Here is a 22,340-nt window from a genome sequence, read left to right on the forward strand (position 1 = left end):
CATAAGCATTAAAGACAAACAAACAGACAAACTGTATTTGAGGGAAAAACTGTATTTTTAACTGATACCTATGCTTATTGAAGTTGACTTAAAAATAAAACAAAGAAAAAAATTTTAAACACTCAGTCCCATTGTCCATGAAAACCACCATAACAACAACAAAAAATCTCAGGAATTTCAGAATCAAACTCTCTCTGCCATACTCAGAAGTAGTGCAAAAATACTTTTAGGTCACACGATTTTTTTGCCTTTGTTCTCAGATTATGACTACTAACCCAGCTTCAAGTCCTGTGTGTTTGTTAGTCCTAACTCAGACACAAGTGGTTCTATCTTCTTTTTAATATGAGGTATGATTGGCTATATTGTCTTATATATCTCCCCTCAAAATTCTATAAAGTCCTCTTGTACACCATACACCTATGACATTCCCAGTACCAATGGCCAAAACTACTTTATTTGGCATTGGTTTAGAGTTAATGGAACATTCTATATTAAACCTCATCACCAGCAGTTAACTTAGATCATTTGAGGATGAGATCATTTTAGAATAAGCAAACTTGGGGACCCTATTTCTTCTGAAAAATAAAGTGTATCTAAAATAACAAAGATTTGTTTGATTTCTTGAGAAATGGCATGATATAGAGAAGAGAATGTGGAATTTAGCTAGACTTACATTTCATCCTCACCTCTTTCTCTCACTGCTAATGTGATTTCGGTCAAGTAACTTACATTCCAGATGCTAATTTTCTTCTCACTAAAATGTCATAGTAATGATACTGACATTACAGGGTGTTGGGTCCAGGTGGCACCTCTACCAATGCAAGTGTGAGAACCATAGAATACTTTGCAAGGGCTTCTCCCTCCACTTCTTTACTCATAGATGCATTCTGACAGCAGTTTTCCAAAGAGGTTCAGAAATAGTTTAAGCAAAGCCATCGCCATTGAAATAAATGGATAATACCCAAAGGTTCAACTTTGAAGACAGTGCTTATCTGGATGTATAAGCTCTGATTTACTTGCTAACAATACCATGGGGACCACTTAACCCTGGGGCTCAAGATTAACAACAACCGCAGCATCAAAAGCCGTGTATACCATTAGGATAAATTCCTTATTCACATTAACGATGTATGTGAATTCATTTATTCCTCCCTAGGACCCAATGAGATACATGTTATATATTTGTATTTAATAGCCTAGGAGGTGAAGTCATAGAGATTAAGTAAATTTCCCAAGGTCAAAAACTGAATATCAGAGCTGGGTTTTTTTTCCCAGACTAGTAAATGTTAATGTAACTGCTGAAGAAAAAAATATTTACATTATGATTCCTACTCTTTCTCAATTGTAAGGCTTCCCAACAATGGGTGAGGGTCTAGTACAGTTCAGAGAGACACAGGAGAAAATGTAGCACGACATATGCAAAGACGATGCACCTCTATGGAGTCAGTCTGCAGAAGGACACAAGGAAGCCTGATATTCAGATTCTGCACATTCAGGTTGACATCAATATGCCATGTACCATAATTCTGAGTGGCCTACTGTATCACTGCTATGACTATTTTTCTGGATTGTGGTTAATAATTAAAAATTATTCTTCCCCATTGTGAAAATATCCTTTGTTTCCAAAGGGTCAAACATGCTACAGATACGACCCTGTCATTTAAATTCAATTCCCTTTAGCACACCCCATTTGGACGATTCTTGCTGAAGTCCAGCTTTCCAAGGCATGAGTTCAGGGATGAAGAGCAGGTAAGGGGCAGTCATGGTAAACAAGCGGGCTTGCTGTTACCAGTTACAGTCCTAGTAGGAAGTGGGAAATGGAAGATGGCTAACAGAACAAATCAAGAAACAGGCTGGATGAAATGAGGATGGAGGGGGTGAGGCTTCTGGGCAGGGCAGCTGCTCTGTACCCATTTGGACTTATTTCTGTTATTAGACACCAGATAAGCCCTAATGCAGCTCTGTCATTGTCCTGCCCCTTCCATGTCTATAGGCTGACACCTGAGCCCTTAGCTTTGTCTTTTAACCTGGAATGGGTGATGAAAATATCTCAAATGAACTTCAGTTTTTGACTGTGACACAGAGGAAGAATTCATCCAACTGGAATCAGCCTGGGATGACTCTGCGATCACCGATGGGATCACCCATTCCCAGGTTTGGGAAGGTTTTTGACTTTCCTAAAAGAAACAACATTCAGGGCTTCCCTGGTGGCGCAGCGGTTGAGAGTCTGCCTGCTGATGCAGGGGACACGGGTTTGTGCCTCGGTCCAGGAAGATCCCACATGCCACGGAGTGGCTAGGCCTGTGAGCCATGGCCACTGAGCCTGCGCGTCCAGAGCCTGTGCTCCGCAACGGGAGAGACCACAGCAGTGAGAGGCCCGCGTACCGCAAAAAAAAAAAAGAAACAACATTCAGAAACATCGTATGACAGTTTAATGCTTACTTTGGGCTAGGCATGGAGGATGCAACAATAAGGAATGTCTAAAATTCCTGCACTCACACACTTCCATTCTACTGGGGAAAGATGGGCAATAATAAAGAAATCAAAAAACACAATCTCTCTATTTGTGATTAATACTAAGATGACAATTAAACAGGCTGATGTGCCAGAGAGTGCCAGGGTGTAGGTGAGATTAGATGGTCTCAGAAGGCATTTCTGAGGAGCTGCTATTTTTGCTGAGGCGTGAGTGATGCAAAGTTGCCAGCCATGCTGACATGTGGAAGAGATCCTTGCACCTGCTGTTTCCTTTGCTAGGAATGAGTCTGGGTTAATCAAAGTGTAGGAGATAGTAGTGTGGCTGCAAAATGGTGAATGAGGGGAGAACAGTAAGAAGTTAAGGAACAATGGCAATGGGTCAGTCATCTACAGTGGAGCAAAGAAAGATTAGATTATATTTTAAGGAAGAGGGGAAGCCATTGGAGCGCTTCAAGTATAGGAGTGATAAGATCTGACTTGGGTTTTTAAAATATAATTTTGGATAGATTTCAGGGTGACCAGAGTGGAAGCAGAGAGTGAGTTAGTAAACTGTTGGAGTGATCCAGATTGCAGTGGTCATGGGTAGAGGTGCTTTGAGTTAGAATGTGTTTTGGAAATAGGGACTTTCAAGGACTTGTGGATGGCCTGGACCTGAGGGTAAAGGGAAAAATCAAGCTCTCCTGGGATTTTGACTTAAGCAACTGAGTGGATATCAGTGTGTTTTATTGAATTTGGAAAAACTGGTCCGGGATGGGGGGTGGTGGTTTAAGAAAAGTTGAAAACCTGCTTCCACTAGTGGGTGTTCAGGAAGAATTCTGCTTGGCCACACCAAGTTTGAAATCCCTATTAGCAATTCAAGGGAAGATGGATGCTGAGTAAATAGATGGACACAAATGTCCCCATCCAAGAGGAGAGACAGGCCAGACATGGAGGTAAATATTTGGAAATTTGTGAGTCATTAGCTAATAGGTGAGAGTCAAAGTCATTCTTTGTGGTTGTCATTAGAGGGAGAAAAAAAGAAATGATGATAAGAGAGCTCATTTGGAAGAGTACAATTCTAGCTAACGTTTCTGGAGGTAACTGCCCAAGGTGGCAGCTCTCTGAGCTCTCTGTGCCCAGCCCCACCTCTGTGGGACTTTCCAGGACAGATGCTAACTGAAGATGGGAAGAAGTCTCCTTGGACATGCTTCTCTGATAGAACAGTGATCTTCCCTGTGAAATCGCCTCCTCCTGTCCTCCTTCCAGGGATGCAGACATCCCATCTGGCCAGGAACTGGGGCAGCCAGGCCCATAGGCCAGCAGACACACCTATCTCTTAGGCATGCCTTCCTCCCCAGCTTCATCTTCACCCTCATCCCCCCAACCAGTAAATGTCTAGCTGGAATTGGCAATGAGATGCCCAGGGACTCACCATTCAAAGTCCCAGTCGGCACAGACACAGGGTTCTGAGACCACCGTCCCTGAGGAGTCTTGGCCCAGGGCACACTGAGCTCCTGGCTTGCGTTTCTTGAATATTTTCCTTTCTCCCATGATGCAAGGCTCCCCCTTAGGAAGGAAGTCCATAGTGAGAGAGGCAGAAAAACACAGAGATGGTGAAATAAACCAGCGTTAGCCTCTTCATTCTCTTTTCATCACTCTATGCAGAAACCTCCCTCCCAGGAACCATTCAGGAGTTTCCAAGATTAAAAGGCTGGTCTTTTTCTACCCCGCAAGAGGAACACTATGGGAGGCTGGCCTATCACTGCCCCTCCACCCAACCTAGCCAGTGATGGCTACTTCGTCTTGTTTCTTCTCCACCTCCACAGAGAATGCAAACACTCCAGGTCATCCTCACAGACCACCCGGCAATTGCCCGAATGGCGTCAGCAGAAATTCCAGCGGAAAAGAACCCACTTCTGGCATATTTTTCACATCATCTTCAGAGTAAAATTGAAGTGGACCCAATAAGTTCCCTCTCTATGATAAACTACTGTGTCCAAGTCCTTATTCCTAGTCAAGGGCACAAAGAGGAGGATAATAATTTGTTGGTACAAATTATAAGGACCCAATAGTTCTGAAGAAAAAAGAAGTCTGCCTATGTTGCATAGCGCTAAATATCTGCCTTGCTAGAGCCCCTCACCTCCACCTCTCACCCCTTCTCTGTGGTCCTGTCCACACGCTCCTGGGTACTGACTTCAGGCTGGTCTGAGAAATGCTCTCATGCTTCCCAGTAAAAGGTGAGATGATCACATCTTTGGTGGGGTCTCCTAGTCTTCTGGGCTTACTTCCGCATGGGCAGCACTAAAATCCCAGGTTACCATTATCACCACTTCCCCAGGCTGCTCGGTGATTTCAACGAGTAGATCAGGATTCCAGGGTGCAAAAGGGTCCCAAAATATCACCTGCCCCTGCTAGACCTGGGTGTGTGGGTTCCAAACCCTCCCCCGAAACCCACCATTATCCCCAGATGGCCCACGACTTTCCTTCTGCAAACAGGAAGGTCCGATAGGACCGAACAGGGCTTGCAGTGGCCCCTCTTCCTAGGAGACAGGACCCCCGCCCGGCACTGTACCTGATTGAGCAGGCGCCAGGTCTCATAATCCTCTCTGCTGCAGCGCCGGCTGAAGATAGATCTGTAGTCCACCTTCACCAACTGCCATTCCGAGTGGAGGCTGAAGTGGCCAAAAACCCTAAGTGTTCAGGGGACAAATGAGAAAGGCAAGCAGATAAAGCCCCATAGTCAGTCACAGCGCCTAGTCTAGTGCAGCAAGACTGGAGGGAGACAGGGCTGAACTGCAGCCTGGACTTTAACGATTCCTCTAAAGCCAGGTCTGTGAAGGCTATTGAGGGGAAGTCCACGGACCACACAACTACAGCCAATTGACAAGGTATTCACTGTGGGTGTAAAACCAACTTTTTTTTTTTTTTTTTTGCAAAAGTAATATATGTGCTTTACAGGAAGGCTTTCAAATATAGAAAGGTATGGTGAAGGAAAAATCTTCCCCAATCATCTACAATCCTCTCCACAGGTAGACCTGCTCCTTGTATTTTCACATCTAGTCTTCTTCTCAAAGCAAGCACTACTGTTATAGCTACTGAGGTCCACAGGCAGGGACTCAGTTTTCTCATCTGTAAAGTAAATTGTACATGTGTATGTTGGGAAGGGTGGGTGTGGATTAGCTAATCGAAAGTATGACCTTGCCAATTCCAATATTCTGACTGAATCTAAGTGTGTTTTAGTTGAAATTCTCATTGCTTAATTCATGTGAATACCACCCTCTTTCCCCCTGCCCTGAAAAATCAGTCGTCTCATAAGAGGAACTCATATTTATGTATAGCAAAGAAGCACACTTTCTGCGTGACTTAATCAATACTGACCTTTTCAAAGTCCAGCAGTTGATAGCCCTATAAACATGAATGATCAATCATTTCTAGAAAAACAGAAAAAAAGACTGATCTTCCATACTCCACTCAGGTGGCATGTCTCGTAATTACAATGCAAGGCATCTATCAGAGTGATGTAAAGGGGAGACCCGTCATGCCGGGAACCAAAACCCACCGAAGTCTTTCAAGGAATCGGACGGCTTCCATTCCAGCAAGAATTAATCATGCTCACAGCCCTGGATTCTCCTCTTCCCAAGTTCAGATATCCTCATAGTGACACCTAAGAGACTGACTCTCCTCAAGGGACATTTCCTTCTTCTATCTGAAAGATGAGGATGCTTTGGGAGGAGTGGAGCTAATTAAAATTGTGAAATGGAGAAAGAATTGTTTTGTAGATCACACAACTTAAAATACACCTTAGGAAATGATTTTTAATGTCCTATCATTTACTCGTTAAATAAAGCTTTTTAGAGCTTTGACTAAAAAAAAAAAGATTAAACAGACTTTGAGGGAGTGACTGTGGGTCTCTCCTTTAGTAAAATCGTATGATCTTTGCATGAATCTTACCTCAGCCCTGAGTAGTAGGAACCAAGAGGCTAGAATACCCTGGACTGTGTGGCCAGTACTGCGTGGGATACCTGCCCTGATGTTCTCTCTATTCTATTGCATTCTTGCTATATTCATTCGTCTCCAAATCCAATACATCCATGCCAGGTCTACGCTAAGGCATTTCTCCCATTTAGTTCTGATTCAGTTCACGGAAAGGTCATGAGTCAGTCAACTTTTAATCTTTAACAAAACAGTTATCTCATAAAAAGTTTCTATTTAAGAGAGGAGAATAAGGTTAAAAGCTCATCAAGAAAAAATAAACAGTGGGAGAAACCTTGATAAATGTCTTCTTCCCTCTCTATCCAGCCTATCCAAATCCTCCCACATTCGAATGCTACCTCCTCTAGAAAGTCTTCCCTGATTGGAGTACTCTGGGTAGCAGGATATGAGTGATGCTAAACAAAAAACAAAACACTCTACCTACTCCAAACAGTTTACAGTTATTCTATAGATCACAAAATACATCATGTCAGATGAATCCCATTCCTTTCTATGAAAGGATTACTAGGCATACAGAAGAAGAAAATATGAGGCACATGATTTACCCAGATATCAACAAGGCATCTGATGGTCTGCTGTAGCAGTCTTGAAGAAAAGATGAAAAAACGTGAGCCAGGTGCTAGTAAAATTATGTGGCTGAACAGTACCTAATTAAGGCATTAAAATCAACCAGGAGGGAGGGGGTGAGTAGTCAGCTGCAAGGTTCTGCTGTCTGCTCTTTCTCGTTCATCATTTTTATTAATGACTTGATGACATGAAAATAATGGTCATCATTGGAAATGGCATTTTCTGATGACACAAAGCTGGAAGAAACAGTCAATATGCTTGATGGCAGAATCAGGACCCAAAAAGGTCTTGACAAACTGAAAAGACAGGCTGAATTTAATAATATATGACATAACAGGGAAAAATATCAGGTCCCTCCCTGGCAACTACATAAGTACTGGATAAAAGAAATGGGGCTTGGTGCAGCTCAGGATACATAATAATAATGATGATGATGCAGCTTAAGAATTTTTGTATACAATGTAATTAATGTAAGTAAACACTTCAGAGAGACCAGAAATACTTAAGGTAATCTTAGAATGCATTAATGAATGCAGAATTTTGTATATTCTCTAGAACAAAAGAGGAAATATCCTGGTCTGTTTTACATTAACTACATAACAAAGGAGAATTGTACTTAGTGTTGGATGTCACCATTCAAGAAGGATACACGTGAGTAGTACATGTAGGGGCTTTGGTGGTGGTAGTGGAGTTTGAATCTCCTGAAATTTGCAATAAAATATGTTTTTACTGGCCTGTGTGTATTTATCTATGGAGACATTACATCTCTTTTTATCAGATTTTCAAAAGGGTTCACAGTTCCCAAAGTTTAAGGACCACTGAAAAAGAGAGGGACTCAGACGATGTACTGGATGAATGAGTGGCTCTCCAAAGAGACATGACCATGTTCTATTCCCTGTAACCTGTGAATGTGACCTTATTTGGAAAAAGGTCTTTGCAGTTGTGAGTTAAGGATCTGAAGATAAAATCATCCTGGCCCTAAGTCCAATGAAAAGTATCCTTATAAGAGATACAAAGAAGAGAGACATACAGAGAGGAGAAGGCTATGTGAAGACAGAGGCAAAGATGAGTTATGCAGATACAAGCCAAGGAACACCTGGGGCCATCAGAAGACGGAACAAGCATGGAACGAATTCTCCTTTAGTGCACTAGCGGGAGCGCGGTCCTGCTGCCACCTTGACCTTGGACTCTGGCCTCTAGAACTATGAGAGAATAAAGTTCTGTTTTTTCAGCCACCCAGTTTGTGGTAATTTGTTACAGGAGGCACAAGAAATAATACAAATGGCGATATGATTTGAGACCACTTTTCATCTAACAATCCAAGCAAGGAGTGGTATAAAACTATGGCTGGTTAACCTGGGGATGACTTAGGAAGGGGCAGTGGAGGGAAGATCAATAAATGGGCACTCTAGGGAGATCTCATGAGTATTAAAAAATAACAAAAAATAAAAGTGTAAAAGCTTACAAAATGTGAGAGATCTTTCTAATAGAAAAGTTGCCCACACAGGAAAGGAACGGCTCAGGAGTTAGTAAGCAGAGAATGTCAAGCTCAGGCTTAACCGTTTCCCAGGGCTGATGTTAAACAGGATGTTGGCATCACCCAAGTATGTGTGGCCTAACTGACCCCGAGCCTCTAAGGATGTCCATGTCATTGGCCTTCCCGGCTTTTAGGGATATCTGCTTCTGATCTAAGGGCTCATTTCAGAACTGAACATAAAATAGAGGCTCATTCAGAACTTGTGGACTAACTTAGATTCTTCTCTTCTACAGTTTCTGCAGGTGCATTCCTTTCACCAGTATTTCTTTGGCTTCTAACCCAAATTTCCTTACACCATGTTTTCCAGGTCCTTCCCCAAACTGTAAATTGATACACTGATATTTCCACTCAGGGGTTGGCTAGTATGCTCTCCCACGGGGTCATTTTCCTGGGCCAGATGAAATTTTTAAACATTTAATGTTAGGATTATGAGCTCTGTTCATTTTCTCACTGGATCCCAACTAAAATTAGTAGGGTAAAACCCCTTAGTAACTTTCAGACATTGATGTACTCCCGTCTCTCCATCCACTCTCAGTTCGTGGTGGGCCCCCTCCTATAGGGCATAAGTGACTCTGATGCAGGGTCTCTCTTTTGCAAAGATCTGGCTTCCCTAATTCTGTTCAGTACTGGATTCATTCACTGCTCTTCTGATTGGAGCTCATGGAAGAAGAAGAAATGACAGAAACACAGCAAACTAAGTCGGAGATACAATAAGGACTAACTTAATTTCAAGCATTTCTCATCCCTTTTCATAACTACCCTTAGAACAGATGTTAAAATTCACAACAGGATCTGTAGAAGTGAGAACCCTGCAGAGGAAGTCAGAGGGATTAGAAACCACATCCGTCTCTTTGAGGTGATAAACACTGACTAGATCCACCTGGTCCCGGATTGGAGCAAGAGAAAACCTAGACTGTTTCTAAATAATAATACAAGAAATCAACTTCCCAGATACAAGCCTCTCATCTCCTGGAAATGTTCCTCTAAGCTTATCACCAGTAAAGCAGGGGCAGCATATTCGTCCCACTTGTGGTAACTTTTTGGGAAACAAAGTGATTCATAAACGAATTGAATACAAAAACTCAAGAGATGGCTAGGGTGGAGGAACCAAAGATGTGGAACATCTCCAAAAGGATAATGTAATTCCCCAAACAGGTACTACTTCTTTTAGAAAGTCTTCTGTGACTGTTCCAATAATACTGAGCTCTCGTTCCTCAGACACTCAAATGGTCCCGTTATCTCTAGACTAGAGGATCTCCACTGTCTGCATCAGAATCAACTAGAGAGCTTGTTAAATATAGATTGTCCCACACCCAGGCCTTCTAATTAGTAGTGTTGGGTGCCTGATCATTGCATATCTAATAACTCCCCAGGTGATGTTGATGTTGTTGGCTCCAGGACCACCTGTTAAGAAACACTGCTCTAGACCACTTATCCAGAATTTAATTTTCTTATATTTTTGGTCAAATTTGTAGCAACCAATTAGAAAGCTTTGTAAGGCTGGGAATGTTCTTATCCTTCTTTGGACCACATAAAGCTTTTCAACTATAGTTGCTTGACAAAGAATGGCTGATTATTGGGTACCAATGGAACAAGGCAATTTGAGAGGGTGGCTTCATTTTCAAGTCTTTGGCAAAAAAGCTAATTTCTAGCGTGTTCAAATTCACTGTCATCCACAGTCCCACTTCCTTGCAATTACCAAGATAAACTATTTTGACCTCCTTCTTCAGAAATGTATTCCCAGTCCCCCTTCTTAACTCAAAGCATATTTTCATCAACATAATCAAAACCCCAAGATAATGTATGTGAAAATCTTGAAAACTCCCAATTGACAATAAATATTCATTACCATCGCCATCATTCTCATTGCTGGGACCCCCACAGACTCATACCCAAGGCCCTGCTCATCAAGAGGTTTCGATGGGGTTGGCTCAAAATTCCTTTTGCAAGGTAAATACTAACCTAGAATGCACGGGCTTTGTCGTGTGTGTGTGTGTGTGTGTGTGTGTGTGTGTGTGTGTGTGTGTGTGTGTGTGTGTGTGTGTGTGTGTGTGTGTGTGTGATCTCCTATAGAGCCTTGCAGAAAGGCTTATACATAAATACACATGACTGTCTGGAAACAGGTAGCCTACCCTTTAGTTCCCCTGAAAAAGTTACTCCCCACCACAGAACAAAATTAATGAATTCTCAGAGCCATTTTTCACAATATGGATTTTCAGGGAAAATCTATTAAAATTTATTACTTCTGTTTTTCTTTTTCTTTTTCCCTTGTCACCTGGATTTTTTTTTTCATGAGAGTTTTTGGCTCCACACCAGATTCACCTTCTTATTGGGCTTTACAAACCTGAGACCATCTCTCTCTTTCTATTAAACTCCTCTGTTGCTATCTGTCTGCACTGCTAATGTGACTCTGGTCACAAAGTGTCCTCTTGTGTGACTGTTTAACTTTGAACATACAGGTGGTCTGGGCACGGTGGCAAAAGTAGTAGGCAAGGAACTAGAAGACCTGTCTTTTCCTAATCCTTGTCTGCCACTAAATTAGCTAGGTGACCTTGAGCAAATCACTTCATCTCTCAAGCTTTCAGCTTCCTCACAGAAGATAATTTTTTTTTTTTTTTTTTTTGGTGGTACGTGGGCCTCTCACTGTTGTGGGCTCTCCCATTGTGGAGCACAGGTTCCGGACGCGCAGGCTCAGCGGCCACGGCTCACGGGCCCAGCCGCTCCGCGGCATGTGGGATCCTCCCGGACCGGGGCACAAACCCGTGTCCCCTGCATCGGCAGGCGGGCTCTCAACCACTGCGCCACCAGGGAAGCCCACAGAAGATAATTTTTAAGCAGTGACACGCATACTGAAAGGATGGGATGCAAAAATAGTCTAGGTGGAACATGGCTCCTTAAAGACGATTTCCAAGAGTTTATGTTCTTTCAATCCCTATGTCTACCTCCAGGTAGACAAGCTATCTGTCTCCTGGTGACCCCATACACAAAGGATTTATCAATTAGAGTCATTCATCTTTGTCTCCACTGGCACTTCTTTCATATAACAGATGCTCAATAAATAGTTCTGGGTTGATTAATGGGTAGAATTAATCTATCAAAACCATCCACTTCTTCCAAAATTGGGGTAATAGCTCTATCTACCCTTATCTCTGGGCCAAAGAACATGGCTGAGTTGTGTGTCCTTTGAGGTTTAGGAGGACTAAAACAATCCAGGAGAAAGAGCAGCAGTGTCTCTACCCCTTGTCATCACGGTCTGTGCTAGGATTCCCACAAACAACTGTGATTCGCTGGGACCCTAAATAACACACCCTCTCTAATCCACCATCCAGACCTGAGTAAACCTTGTGGGTAGGGAAGTGATTAATTTGAGGGAGGGAGGTGGTTTACAAAAATAAAAGACTTCCTTAGAATTCCATCCACACAGAGGGATAGCTACTCATTAATTAAATGATTTCAAAGGGGATCTTCATATATAATTGCTATAATTTAGGTGGAAACAATGCCACACTAAATGTAATTAGAGGAGCAGGCTATGTACAGATGTTTTCGTCTTTACAGGAGAGCAACTCTGGGTTACCTGATTCTCCCCTGCATAGTAACCTGGTTCTTTTTTTGACCTCCAAATACACCAACTTTTATATACAGTTATAAAAGCTGAAAGAAGTTTCAAGGAGACAGTGGTTGACCACAATCTTTCCGCGAGGAAAAGAACAAGAATTCATCACTAGGAAACCACTGGAAATATGCAAAAGATATAACCAATAGTGCGTGGGGAGTTAGATTTGCAGGATGTCACTGCAGACTGACCTTTGAGAGAACATCTGGTGGAACTCCACTAGGATAATACTGTGTTGTCCTCAAGCTGCCCCAGGCCCTCCCCCTTCCCTTATCCTCCTCAGTCACTCCAGCACCAGCACCTTGAGCTCCTGTAACCCCCACCTCTCCCATCTCTGCCTGCCTGAAGAAAACCTTAAGAAAGAGAACAAGGCCACAGCTGACTCTGCCAGTTTCTTCCTGACTTTCCTCTTTCTGTTACTGCCTCAACTGAATTCTCAGACATCAGGCTAGAAACCTCTGCATTAGCAGAGACTCAGCCCTCAGTATGTCTTCTCTCTTAACCTCTAGGCTGACACTCAATCCTTTTCTTACACTTCTACAAAATCTCTCACCTTCACCAACTCCACTTTTATGCCACTCCTATGCCCTGATACTAATAATGGCCACCACTGATGGCCACCATTGATAGCATGCTTATCAGGTACCAGAGACTCTGCTGAATGTTCCCCGGCTGTTATTATCCCGAATCCTCCACACAAGGCCTGAGAATCTTAGGTGTAGCCTTTTCAGATGAGGAAACCGAGGCCCTAGCGCCGTGTTCAAAGTCAAGATTGAGCTAGGCTTCAAATGGACATTCATGGGAGGCCTCCTCTGCCGGGGCTGCCTTTCCCAACATCTGATCTTGTCCAACTCCTACCCATTCTGCAAGTCTGAAGTCAAATACTATGCAGTAATTCTTGGAAAGGGGGAAAGGAGAAGGAAATCGTTTCAAATCTAAGTATTTTGTAGTGACCATTTTGATTTCTCTTTTAAAAACCAAAACTAAGCAGATGAGGTGGGGTTTTTTAAATTTATTTTTCTTATCATTTTAAAATTTTGATTGAACAGAGAGAATATCATCTCAATGGTATCAGCTCTTTGGAATTAGTCCAGCCTTTGTATGGGACCCAGTATGTAGTCAATTTAAAAAATGTATTAAATGTTTTTTCAGAAAACATATTCTCTATTTGTTGTGTGGAGGGTTGCATATATATTCTCTTAAATCAAGCTTGCAATAGTGTCATTCATATCCAAAACCACACTAACTTTTGGACTGCCTGGTCTGTTGGTTTCTATGTGAAGTTTATTAAACTATTCCCTTATAACGTTTCCAATCTTCCATTTCTCCTTGAGTTTTCGTAGGTTTCTGTATTATGCAATCATGGCACTCTGCAGGTTTTGAGATTTTTCTATCTTCTTGATGGATAATTCTTTTGGGTTTTAATTTAAATGCTAACGTTTCTACTACATGCTCTGTGATCTTTCTTCCTTCTCCACTCCTTTCCTTCTTCGGAAGAAAAAATGATCTCTTTCCTCTGAATTTTCGTAGCATTTTTTCCCTATGTTTTGAGTGTCACCCTTAGCACAGTGAAAGGTTACGCAGTGAACGGTTCTTGGAGCCAGGAGTCCAATTCAGGCGGCTGCTGCTAATGTTCTAACACAGTTCTCAGCACCGCTTTCAACAAGGCTCTCATATCCCCACTTGAGCATTTTGTGACTCATTAGCCATCATTTGACTGCACAGTGTGGCACAGAGGTATGGGCACAGGGCGGGGGGGGGGGGGCCCTTAGGCTGCTTGCATAGAAGGCAGAAAACACGATGAAATATATAAAACTGAAAGCACAGCTGGAGGAAGTAAGAAAAGAGGAATAGGCAGAGAAGATGTTACCTAGAGAGCTCCAATTATGGCCCAATTTGTCTCAAGGTCTAAAGCACTTACTATGTGGAGAATGAGGTACTTGAACCTGAACTACGACAATCTTCATTGGCTTGGCCTCTAGTTGGGAGTTCCTGGGCCGTGGAAAAGAGCAAACAGAACTATTAAGTCTTAGTACTCAAGACTAAGGGTCCTTAGGGCTAAACCTTTGGCCCAACCCCTTCACCTGCTAGCTGGGGAAATCAAGCCCCAGGCAAAGTAGTGGTCTGCTCAAGAACACAAAGGACTAGAACCCAAGTCACCTGAACCCCAATTTTTTCACCAACACTGACTGCTTTTCATGGGGATACCTTTGCAGCTTGCAGGTTGAGCCATGGTGCGCCACATGTGACAATAGTACCACGAGCAATTGCTGGAAGAACGTGATCACATCCAGGGCTATGGTTAACCAGGGGAGGCTTCAGACAAGACCCACTTTCACATTTTGCTGGCTTTTCCTTAAGGCTCCTGTGTCTAAAGAGAGCTCTGGGTTTTCCAAGCTCTAGCCTGCAACTCTAGAACTATAAAAGTGTGCTACTAGGTTCTTCTAAGAGAGGATTTTCTTTGATGTGCTGAGATCTGTCATTCCTCTGCACAGTCTAATGGGCAGAATGAGTCATCAGAATGACACAGACAATGATGTATTCTGGGTTCTAGGGAAATGAGCTCCGCTCCAGAGACAGCTTAGCTGCTCTCATCAAGGCTCTAAGGTGGGTGAAGGTCAGAGATACTAGGGTGACGGAATCGAAATTGGACTTCATGGATGGCCAGCAGGCTGGAGGGCAGGCACAGACCTTCAGTTCACAAATGAGGGGGACATCCCTCTGGGTACCAGGGAAGAGGGAGTCTCCCATCGGTCCAGGTGTTGCCTCCACATTGACATGTAGATAAACGTGCCCCAAATCAAAGGCTCTGCAATGACCCAGACTGGCTACTTGCAATTTCCCCTATCGACACATTGGATTTATTTCTCATTCTTCTAAGTAAACAATTAAACCAGCTGTGGATTCTGGTGAGTCACACACCATCTTCTCTGCCACCTCCGTCCAGGACTCAGAATTAGCCATTGCTAGGAAACCGCAAATCCCAACTCAATCCTTTTACTCCACCTCAACTCCTTTCACTGGCTGGATGTCATTAATTTAAGAACAAATTATTAGAAACCTGAAAAACAGTTCTGAAATACCTGCAGATTTATGATGAAGTCATTTCACAAAAGGTCACAGGCAACCCTGCTATAATTAAATCTTTCATTAATTTTAAAAATACGCAATAACTTACAAACGCAGCATAAATTAACCAGATGACCTTGAAAAGATTATTTAGAGCACTGCTTCATCAGAAGCCACTATCTAGCAATTTCCTGAATTTTTATTTTATGAGTGGGATTTGTCTTTTTCCATTCTTGTCTTTGATTGGGTTCTAGTAGCCTGCTTATTTGAAGTGATTTAGTATTAATTTACTCAGAGCATTAGTCAGCACTGGGGAGTGATGGTGGGTAGTTATGACTCTCCCTTCCTCTAGGTCATGACCTCAAAGGTAGAGCAAGTGTGACCCACACAATCATCTACACATACCTAAACGCAGCCTCTACTCTTTTGTTATCTGGAAGCTGCTTTTTATTTCATGAGTAAATTTTTATAAATGATATAAAAAGAATGCATTCTCATAAAAAACTGAAAACTAGGGCTTCCCTGGTGGCGCAGCGGTTGAGAGTCCGCCTGCCGATGCAGGGGACACGGGTTCGTGCCCCGGTCCGGGAAGATCCCACATGCCGCGGAGCGGCTGGGCCCGTGAGCCATGGCCGCTGAGCCTGCGCGTCCGGAGCCTGTGCTCCGCAACGGGAGAGGCCACAACAGTGAGAGGCCCGCGTACCGCAAAACAAAATTAAATAAATAAAAACTGAAAACTATAAATATTTATAGTTGAGAAAATAAAAACCCCACTGGAGGTAAACACTTTTAATATTTTGTGATATTCCCTTCCACTCACTGACGGTGTTCTTCTTTCTCAGACTAAGAGATAAGCAGTAATCAGAATCCACAGCCAGAGGTTAAGTTTTTGGAAGTTACAGGTAACCCTGAAATCTTTCTCGCCCTGTCTGTCTGTCTGTCTGTCTCTTTCTCTCTCTCTCTCTCTCTCTCTCACACACACACACACACACACACACACACACACACACACACACACACACACACTACCACCACCACCACCACCATTAAAACTCAATTGGATTATGGAAAAATATTCCATAAATATTAGAGCTGAAATAAACCTCATACAGAACTGACCTTTCTTCTGTAGGGAACAGAAGAGGCTGCAGAACACAGCAACTTCCCATCAGCAGAGACCTCGGCTATCCTGTTTATGTCTCAGCCCCGCTCCCGGAGCTCTCAGAACAATGCCTAACTTGTAGGGGGCACTCCATACATATTGTTGAATAAACAAATGATCAATGTTCTTGTAACAGCAACTTGACACATGTGGATTCCTGAGTCCTCCTGCAAGTGCTCCAACAGAGTTCAGCTCTCTCTGAAAGGCCTAGGCTCCCTTACGCCTCCTTTGCCTCCATAGGCCCTTCCTCTCCGCATCCAAGGAGGAAGCTGCTGAGGAGCGATTTCATATCAAAGCAGAAAGAGCGGTGTCCTGGAAAGGCCAGGCTTCGAGGCCAGCAGTAGCTGGTCTCCAGAAATTCAGGCCACGTCCTTGGCTTTCGGTGTGCATCCACGCCACCTGACCGTTTTCCCATTAGGGTATAGAAGGGATTAGTAGTAAAGGAGGTCAGCGGCTGCAGGGGAATTGCATTGAGTGAAAGTGAGACATGAACTAGACCTTAATAGAAATAGGCAGGGAATCAACAGCCAGGAGTCCTGCACGCAGAGCCTGTGTTAGTTACACGATATGATGTTGGGTGAGACGGTGAAAAGAGGCAGGGATTAAAAGGTTTGAAAATAAGTACCAGGAGAGAAGAAGGCAAGACTGAAAAAGAGACTAAAAGGCATTGGACCTGAAGAGGCAAAAGAAAGAAAGCTGATTTTTAAATGCACTGAAAGAAATCATTCAGTGTCCAAACAACTTTGACTCTTTTCTCAAAACTTAATAAGCTCCTTCAACGGGTTTGAAAGTTTAAAGTACACAACAATGGGAGTGTGGTCTGTGAACCTGTGAAAGATGAGGCAGGAGTTGGGTGATGAAGGAGAACCTAAGAGATGGAAACAAGAGGGAGAAGATGGATGTTCAAGATGGGATCTGAGCAAGGAGGAAATATCTGGGAGTCAAAAGAACTGTAAAAGAGCGGGGGAAGGAGAGGCGCCTAGTTTTCCTCTGTCGTTATATTTCTCAGTCTCCTACTTTGTGTCAAATCCTGAACCAAGAGATAAAAAGAATCAGGAAAAAGATAAAATTCAGCCCCTTCTTTTAAATAGTTTTCAGTTCAGGCCAATAGTATTATTCACTCTCGATGTATCTGCTGAGCCCCAATTATGCACAGGCCTCCATGTTCAGGGCTGCGGAGGATGACAAATAAGACAGTTGCCAACCTCATGAATCTTTCAGACTAAAAAACCCCTCAACTGCAGAAATGACCAATATGTAAAACAGTTAGAACACAGTGCAAAAATAAAGGTGACAATGCCACTTCACCATGATCCAGCAATTCCATTCTTAGGTATGTAGCTCTGAGAACTTCTGTGTATGCATTTGGAGGCATATACAAAGACAGGACAATACTGTTTGTAATAGTGCAAAACTGGAAACAGGCTAGATGTCCACTGACAGGAGAATGGAGAAATAAATTGTGCATATTCATGTCACAACATAATGCCACAGCATTATGTGTCTGGATCAGATGGATTTGTCCCAAGACAGATAATACTGAGTGACAGAAGCATGTAGAGGAATGACGGCATTTAGATAATTACACATTTAAAAATACATGAAGCAATACCACATATATTTCTATGGATAATTAAACATGTATTAAAAGTATCGACAGACAAACTAGAAGGATATACATCAAAGTCACATCAGTGGTTGATCTGTGTAGGGAGTGAGGGGAAAGGTTCTGAAAGTGGGCAATACCAAGAAAGCCAACTCTACCTGGGATGCCCTGCTATTTATTTTAAAAATCTGAAACCCAAACGATGACGTGTTAATGTTTATTAACTCCAGTTTGCTGGCACGCGGGTGCTCATAATACGATTTCTGTACTTGACTGTATTTTTAAAACTTTCAAAAAGAACTGTAAGAAAACAATATAGGTATGAAATTATGGATGTAGAATCTACACTGTGAATCACAAATTCAGAATCTTACAGGAGCCAGGAGTGCAACTTAAATGAACAATGAGTAAGCTGACGCAGCTGGAGAAGTCATGCACATCAGATGAGAGGTGGGGGAAGAAATAGCACACGCGATGGAAACTGGGCAGCTGCCATGCAGCTCCAGCGCCCTGTAGGACTATGGGCGTTTGGGCTCAGTGCTGCAAGATGTTTCTGCCTGCAAATTTTAGCTCCATTAAGAAAAGTGAAGGCCAAACTAAATATATCTGTGATCCAAACACTGAAGCTTAAGATAGGAATTTAATGAAAGAAAATAAGTAAGAGCTGGAGGAATTGTGGAGGGCTTCCTGAAAAGGTGTGACTTGTCTGTATGGTTAAAATAAGAAATGAAGAAACTTCCTAACTATTTCACATGATTTGTCTATTCAACATAGTCAGCACTCCATATCTGCCAGTTCCACATCCACAAATTCAATCAACCATGGAACAAAAACATTAAAAAAAAAATCCAGGAAGTTCCAAAAAGCAAAATTGAATTTGGCACACACTGGCCACTATTTCCATAGCCTTTACACTGTTAAGTATTATAAGTCATCTAGAGATGATTTAAAGTATGGGGAAGGATGTTCAAAGTTTATATACAAATACTATGCAATTTTATATAAATGACTTGAGCATCCGTGAATTTTGGTACCCACAGGGGAGCAGGGCGTTTCCTGGAACCAATCCGCAGCGGATACCAAGGACATCCATAAGACAGTACAACTGAAGTAGTTTATGGATATGGGTAAGTAGTATGGATAGTAGTTTGTGGAGAGTTTCTAGTTTGTAGAAATTGTGTCAACAATTCAAATGGTATTTATAACACAGCCACAAAAGATTAAACTCCATGTACCCTCTTGTTCAGAGTCAACAAACTATAGCCAGTGGGACAAACCTGGCCCAAGGCCTGTTTTGGATGGCCTACAAGCTAACGATGGTTTTTACATTTTAAATGGTTGGGGGGAAGTGAATGAAGGAACATATTTTATACCATGTGAAAATTCACATTTCAGTGTCCATAAGTGAAGTTTTATTGGAACGCACTGATGTCCACTCATTACATGCTGTCTATGGCTGCTTTCACACTAGATCAGGAGGGACACGTAGCTGCAGCAAAGACCCTGCAGCCAGCAAAGTCTAAAACTCTTTACAGAGACAGTCTGCTGACCCCTGCTCTAGTTGGCCAAAATTCTTCCCTGAAGGTGGCCCGTTTCTTGATCATTAGACTCTGGAGGCTGCAAACATCTCCAATGTCACTCAGTGGAGGTTATTTCACTTAATTCTCACAGTCACACGAGGAACCCCAAGCTCAGAGGGAAGGTAAGACCTCTAAGGTCACAGGGATACTAAGTGGCAGTCTGAGCACTGTCCCTGGAGTGTGGACCTCCAAGACCTATGTTCTCAGCCATCACCCCATCCCACACAGCAATCCATGGGTCAAAATAAGCCTTTTCTTCCCAGCCTACTGCCAGCTGCCAGTACCTCCCAATATCACCCAAGCCCCCTATGTAGGCATGCATTCTGCTTTTGTGTTCCTTGGCCCCAACTCAGTGGGCCTCTGAATGGATGGCAAGTCTGGTGACAACCTGAAGGACGTGAATCCAGCAGTCAGCCTGAGAGGCGATGATTGGGGAGTTTCACTGGATTTGCTGATTACTTACTTTGGGCAAAGTAAAATCAGACTCTTCTGGCAAACAACAGAGAATTGAAAAACAGGTCCATGGAAGCAGCACTGCTTCATTTCCAATGACTTTATCGGATGTAGTTACTAGAGGCTAAACAATGTATTTAAGCTCAGGGCTAGGTCTCCGTGTTGCTCCAGGGCTATATTTGAGAGCATGTCCACTGCTAAGCATGAGGTGACGGTCTCTGAAGTAGAAAGAAGGTCTTCACTTTTTTCAAACCTCCGCAGCTTTGGGGTTTGTATCATTTTCTAGGCAAAATGTGATCTCTCCCCCTTCCCTTTGGCTATTAGCTCTGCTGGCGGAACAATGGATCAGAGATTTATGCCAATTAGAATCGGATTTATACAGGGACTCAGCGAGGCAGTTGGCCCTAGACAATTTGCTGAGAGCATCTCTGGCCCTTCTCATCTCTCACTCTCCCCTGTACAGGCCAGGCAAGTTCATATTCCTACCGTTCCATGTTTGCTCACACTGTTCCCCCACCTAGAATACCTTTGCTCTTCCCTCTCTGCACAGACACAAAGCCCTACCTAGCTACTCTATTTTTAATCTCTTCTTTGATATCCACTGGCAACTACAATTTGTCCTATCCCCTTACCATTTACTTGTTTTGTAGTTCTTTCATGTGTTGGTCATATTTTTTCAGATGGATTGTGTTTGAATGGGTCTGCTGTGACTTCGTGTCTGGTAGCACAGCAGGTACCCATCAATACTTAGTGAATAACATCCCCGCCTCTCTTGCCCCAAACGCCACAGTCCTTTATTGAACAAACCTTGGAGAATTCTAGTATCTTTCTTCAAATTTCAGCTCTGAGCCTAAGGTTTGCAACTCACATTCCTTGCTCTCCGTTTTCCTCTTACTGAGTGTGTGAGCTGAGCACTTAATTTCTCTGAGCCTCAGTGTTCTCCTCTGCCCAAGGACAATAATCTGATCTACCTGATGGGGTTATCGCAAAATGTCAGTGAAATCAAGTTTGAGAGACAGCTCAGCAAGATACCTGACACAAAGGAAGGTATGGGACAGACACAGGTTGGCTGCTGCCCACTCCTGGTAAGAATTTATCTATTCTCTTCCAGGGAAGCTGCACCCCTCCCTTTGGGGATTTGTTTCCCCCCTGGGAGGCTGCCAGGTTCTCCCTGGCCCCCCGTGAAAGATCAGCTAAATCACAACCAATTGGTTAAAACACTTCATATCAAGAAAGAATTTCAAATGTGGCTTTGAAGCTGTAGGAAAGCAGTGTTTTTCCATCTGATGCCACATCTGAGCCAAGCAAAAAAGAGCTCTCCTTGAAGTTCTAATTTGGGGGCCAATAGTGGACCAAAGAGTCCCAAGGGCTCTAACAGCCACAGGCACCTCGTCAGCTGGAGAGCCACTGCCTGAGACAGCAATAGGCCCTCCGGCTTGTCAATCATCCAGCCCTGTTCTCAGCCTTAAGTAATAAGAACGGTCACATTTCACTGTGAATTAGACTAGACTAGATGGTTCCTGTCAAGGTTACCAGGGAGATGCTGAAATAATAACATTTGAAAAGACAGTGGAAAACAGAGGAATAAAAGCAAGCAAATCCCATGCCTGCAAGCTGGGAACTGTCCCTCCCACACAGATTCCCCTACAAAGCCACGGCGTTAGAAGTTTCCATGCTCCTGAGCTTTGGCCTCCAGGAGAACTGCACACTGGAGATATTCTGCAGAAGGCGGAAGAAATAAGAAATCATTCCCAGGACGGTCCTCATTCTCTAGCTGCCCTTCTGCACCCACTGCCATTCCACCCCTGCTTCATCATCCCCTATACACACGTCTGCACACAGACACAGGCTGCTCTGATTCCTACCCAACTCCAGGCTCCCGTAACTTGCAACGATTGGATCCTGATCAGAGCACTTCAGCATCCCTGGGGATCTATAAGCAACTCCCTAAAATGCTAGAGCCATGGGCCAGAGAAGTCACTATACTCACAATGGCGGTAAGATTATTGGGGACCGTAAGAGTCATGTGTTCATGCATTCATTTCTTCATTCAATCACTGAATACATATATATGGTTAAATCTTCAGTGCTAGCACAAAACTGATGCACATGGCAGTCAAAAAACAAAATACACAAAGATCCTCCCTCATGGGAACTTAAAGTCAGTGTGTGTGTGTGTGTTCATGTGTGTGTTGTTTATATGCAAACACGTGTGTCTGCGTCTTAAGGTTAGATGAAGGGGGAGGGGAACCTACTGAACCAACGGCCATTTTCATTAATATTTATTGCCTAAAGTGTTGTGA

At 43.1% G+C, this 22,340-nt stretch overlaps 1 protein-coding gene across 9 annotated transcripts in view; it reads right to left on the reverse strand.

Moving 5' to 3' along the window:
- The window catches only part of SORCS3 (sortilin related VPS10 domain containing receptor 3), a 742,043-nt gene that overhangs the window by 43,849 nt on the left and 675,854 nt on the right, over positions 1 to 22,340 (reverse strand). For all 9 annotated transcript variants that reach the window (XM_079900511.1, XM_079900512.1, XM_079900510.1 and 6 more), the window contains 2 exons: positions 5,027 to 5,144; positions 3,887 to 4,020 (listed from right to left, as the gene is read on the reverse strand). In XM_079900511.1, coding sequence (XP_079756637.1) covers positions 3,887 to 4,020; positions 5,027 to 5,144 — 252 coding nt within the window. The remainder of the gene's footprint in view (positions 1 to 3,886; positions 4,021 to 5,026; positions 5,145 to 22,340) is intronic.

The sequence above is a fragment of the Stenella coeruleoalba genome, assembly GCF_951394435.1.
Source record: "Stenella coeruleoalba genome assembly, chromosome: 16".
NCBI lineage: Eukaryota > Metazoa > Chordata > Mammalia > Artiodactyla > Delphinidae > Stenella > Stenella coeruleoalba.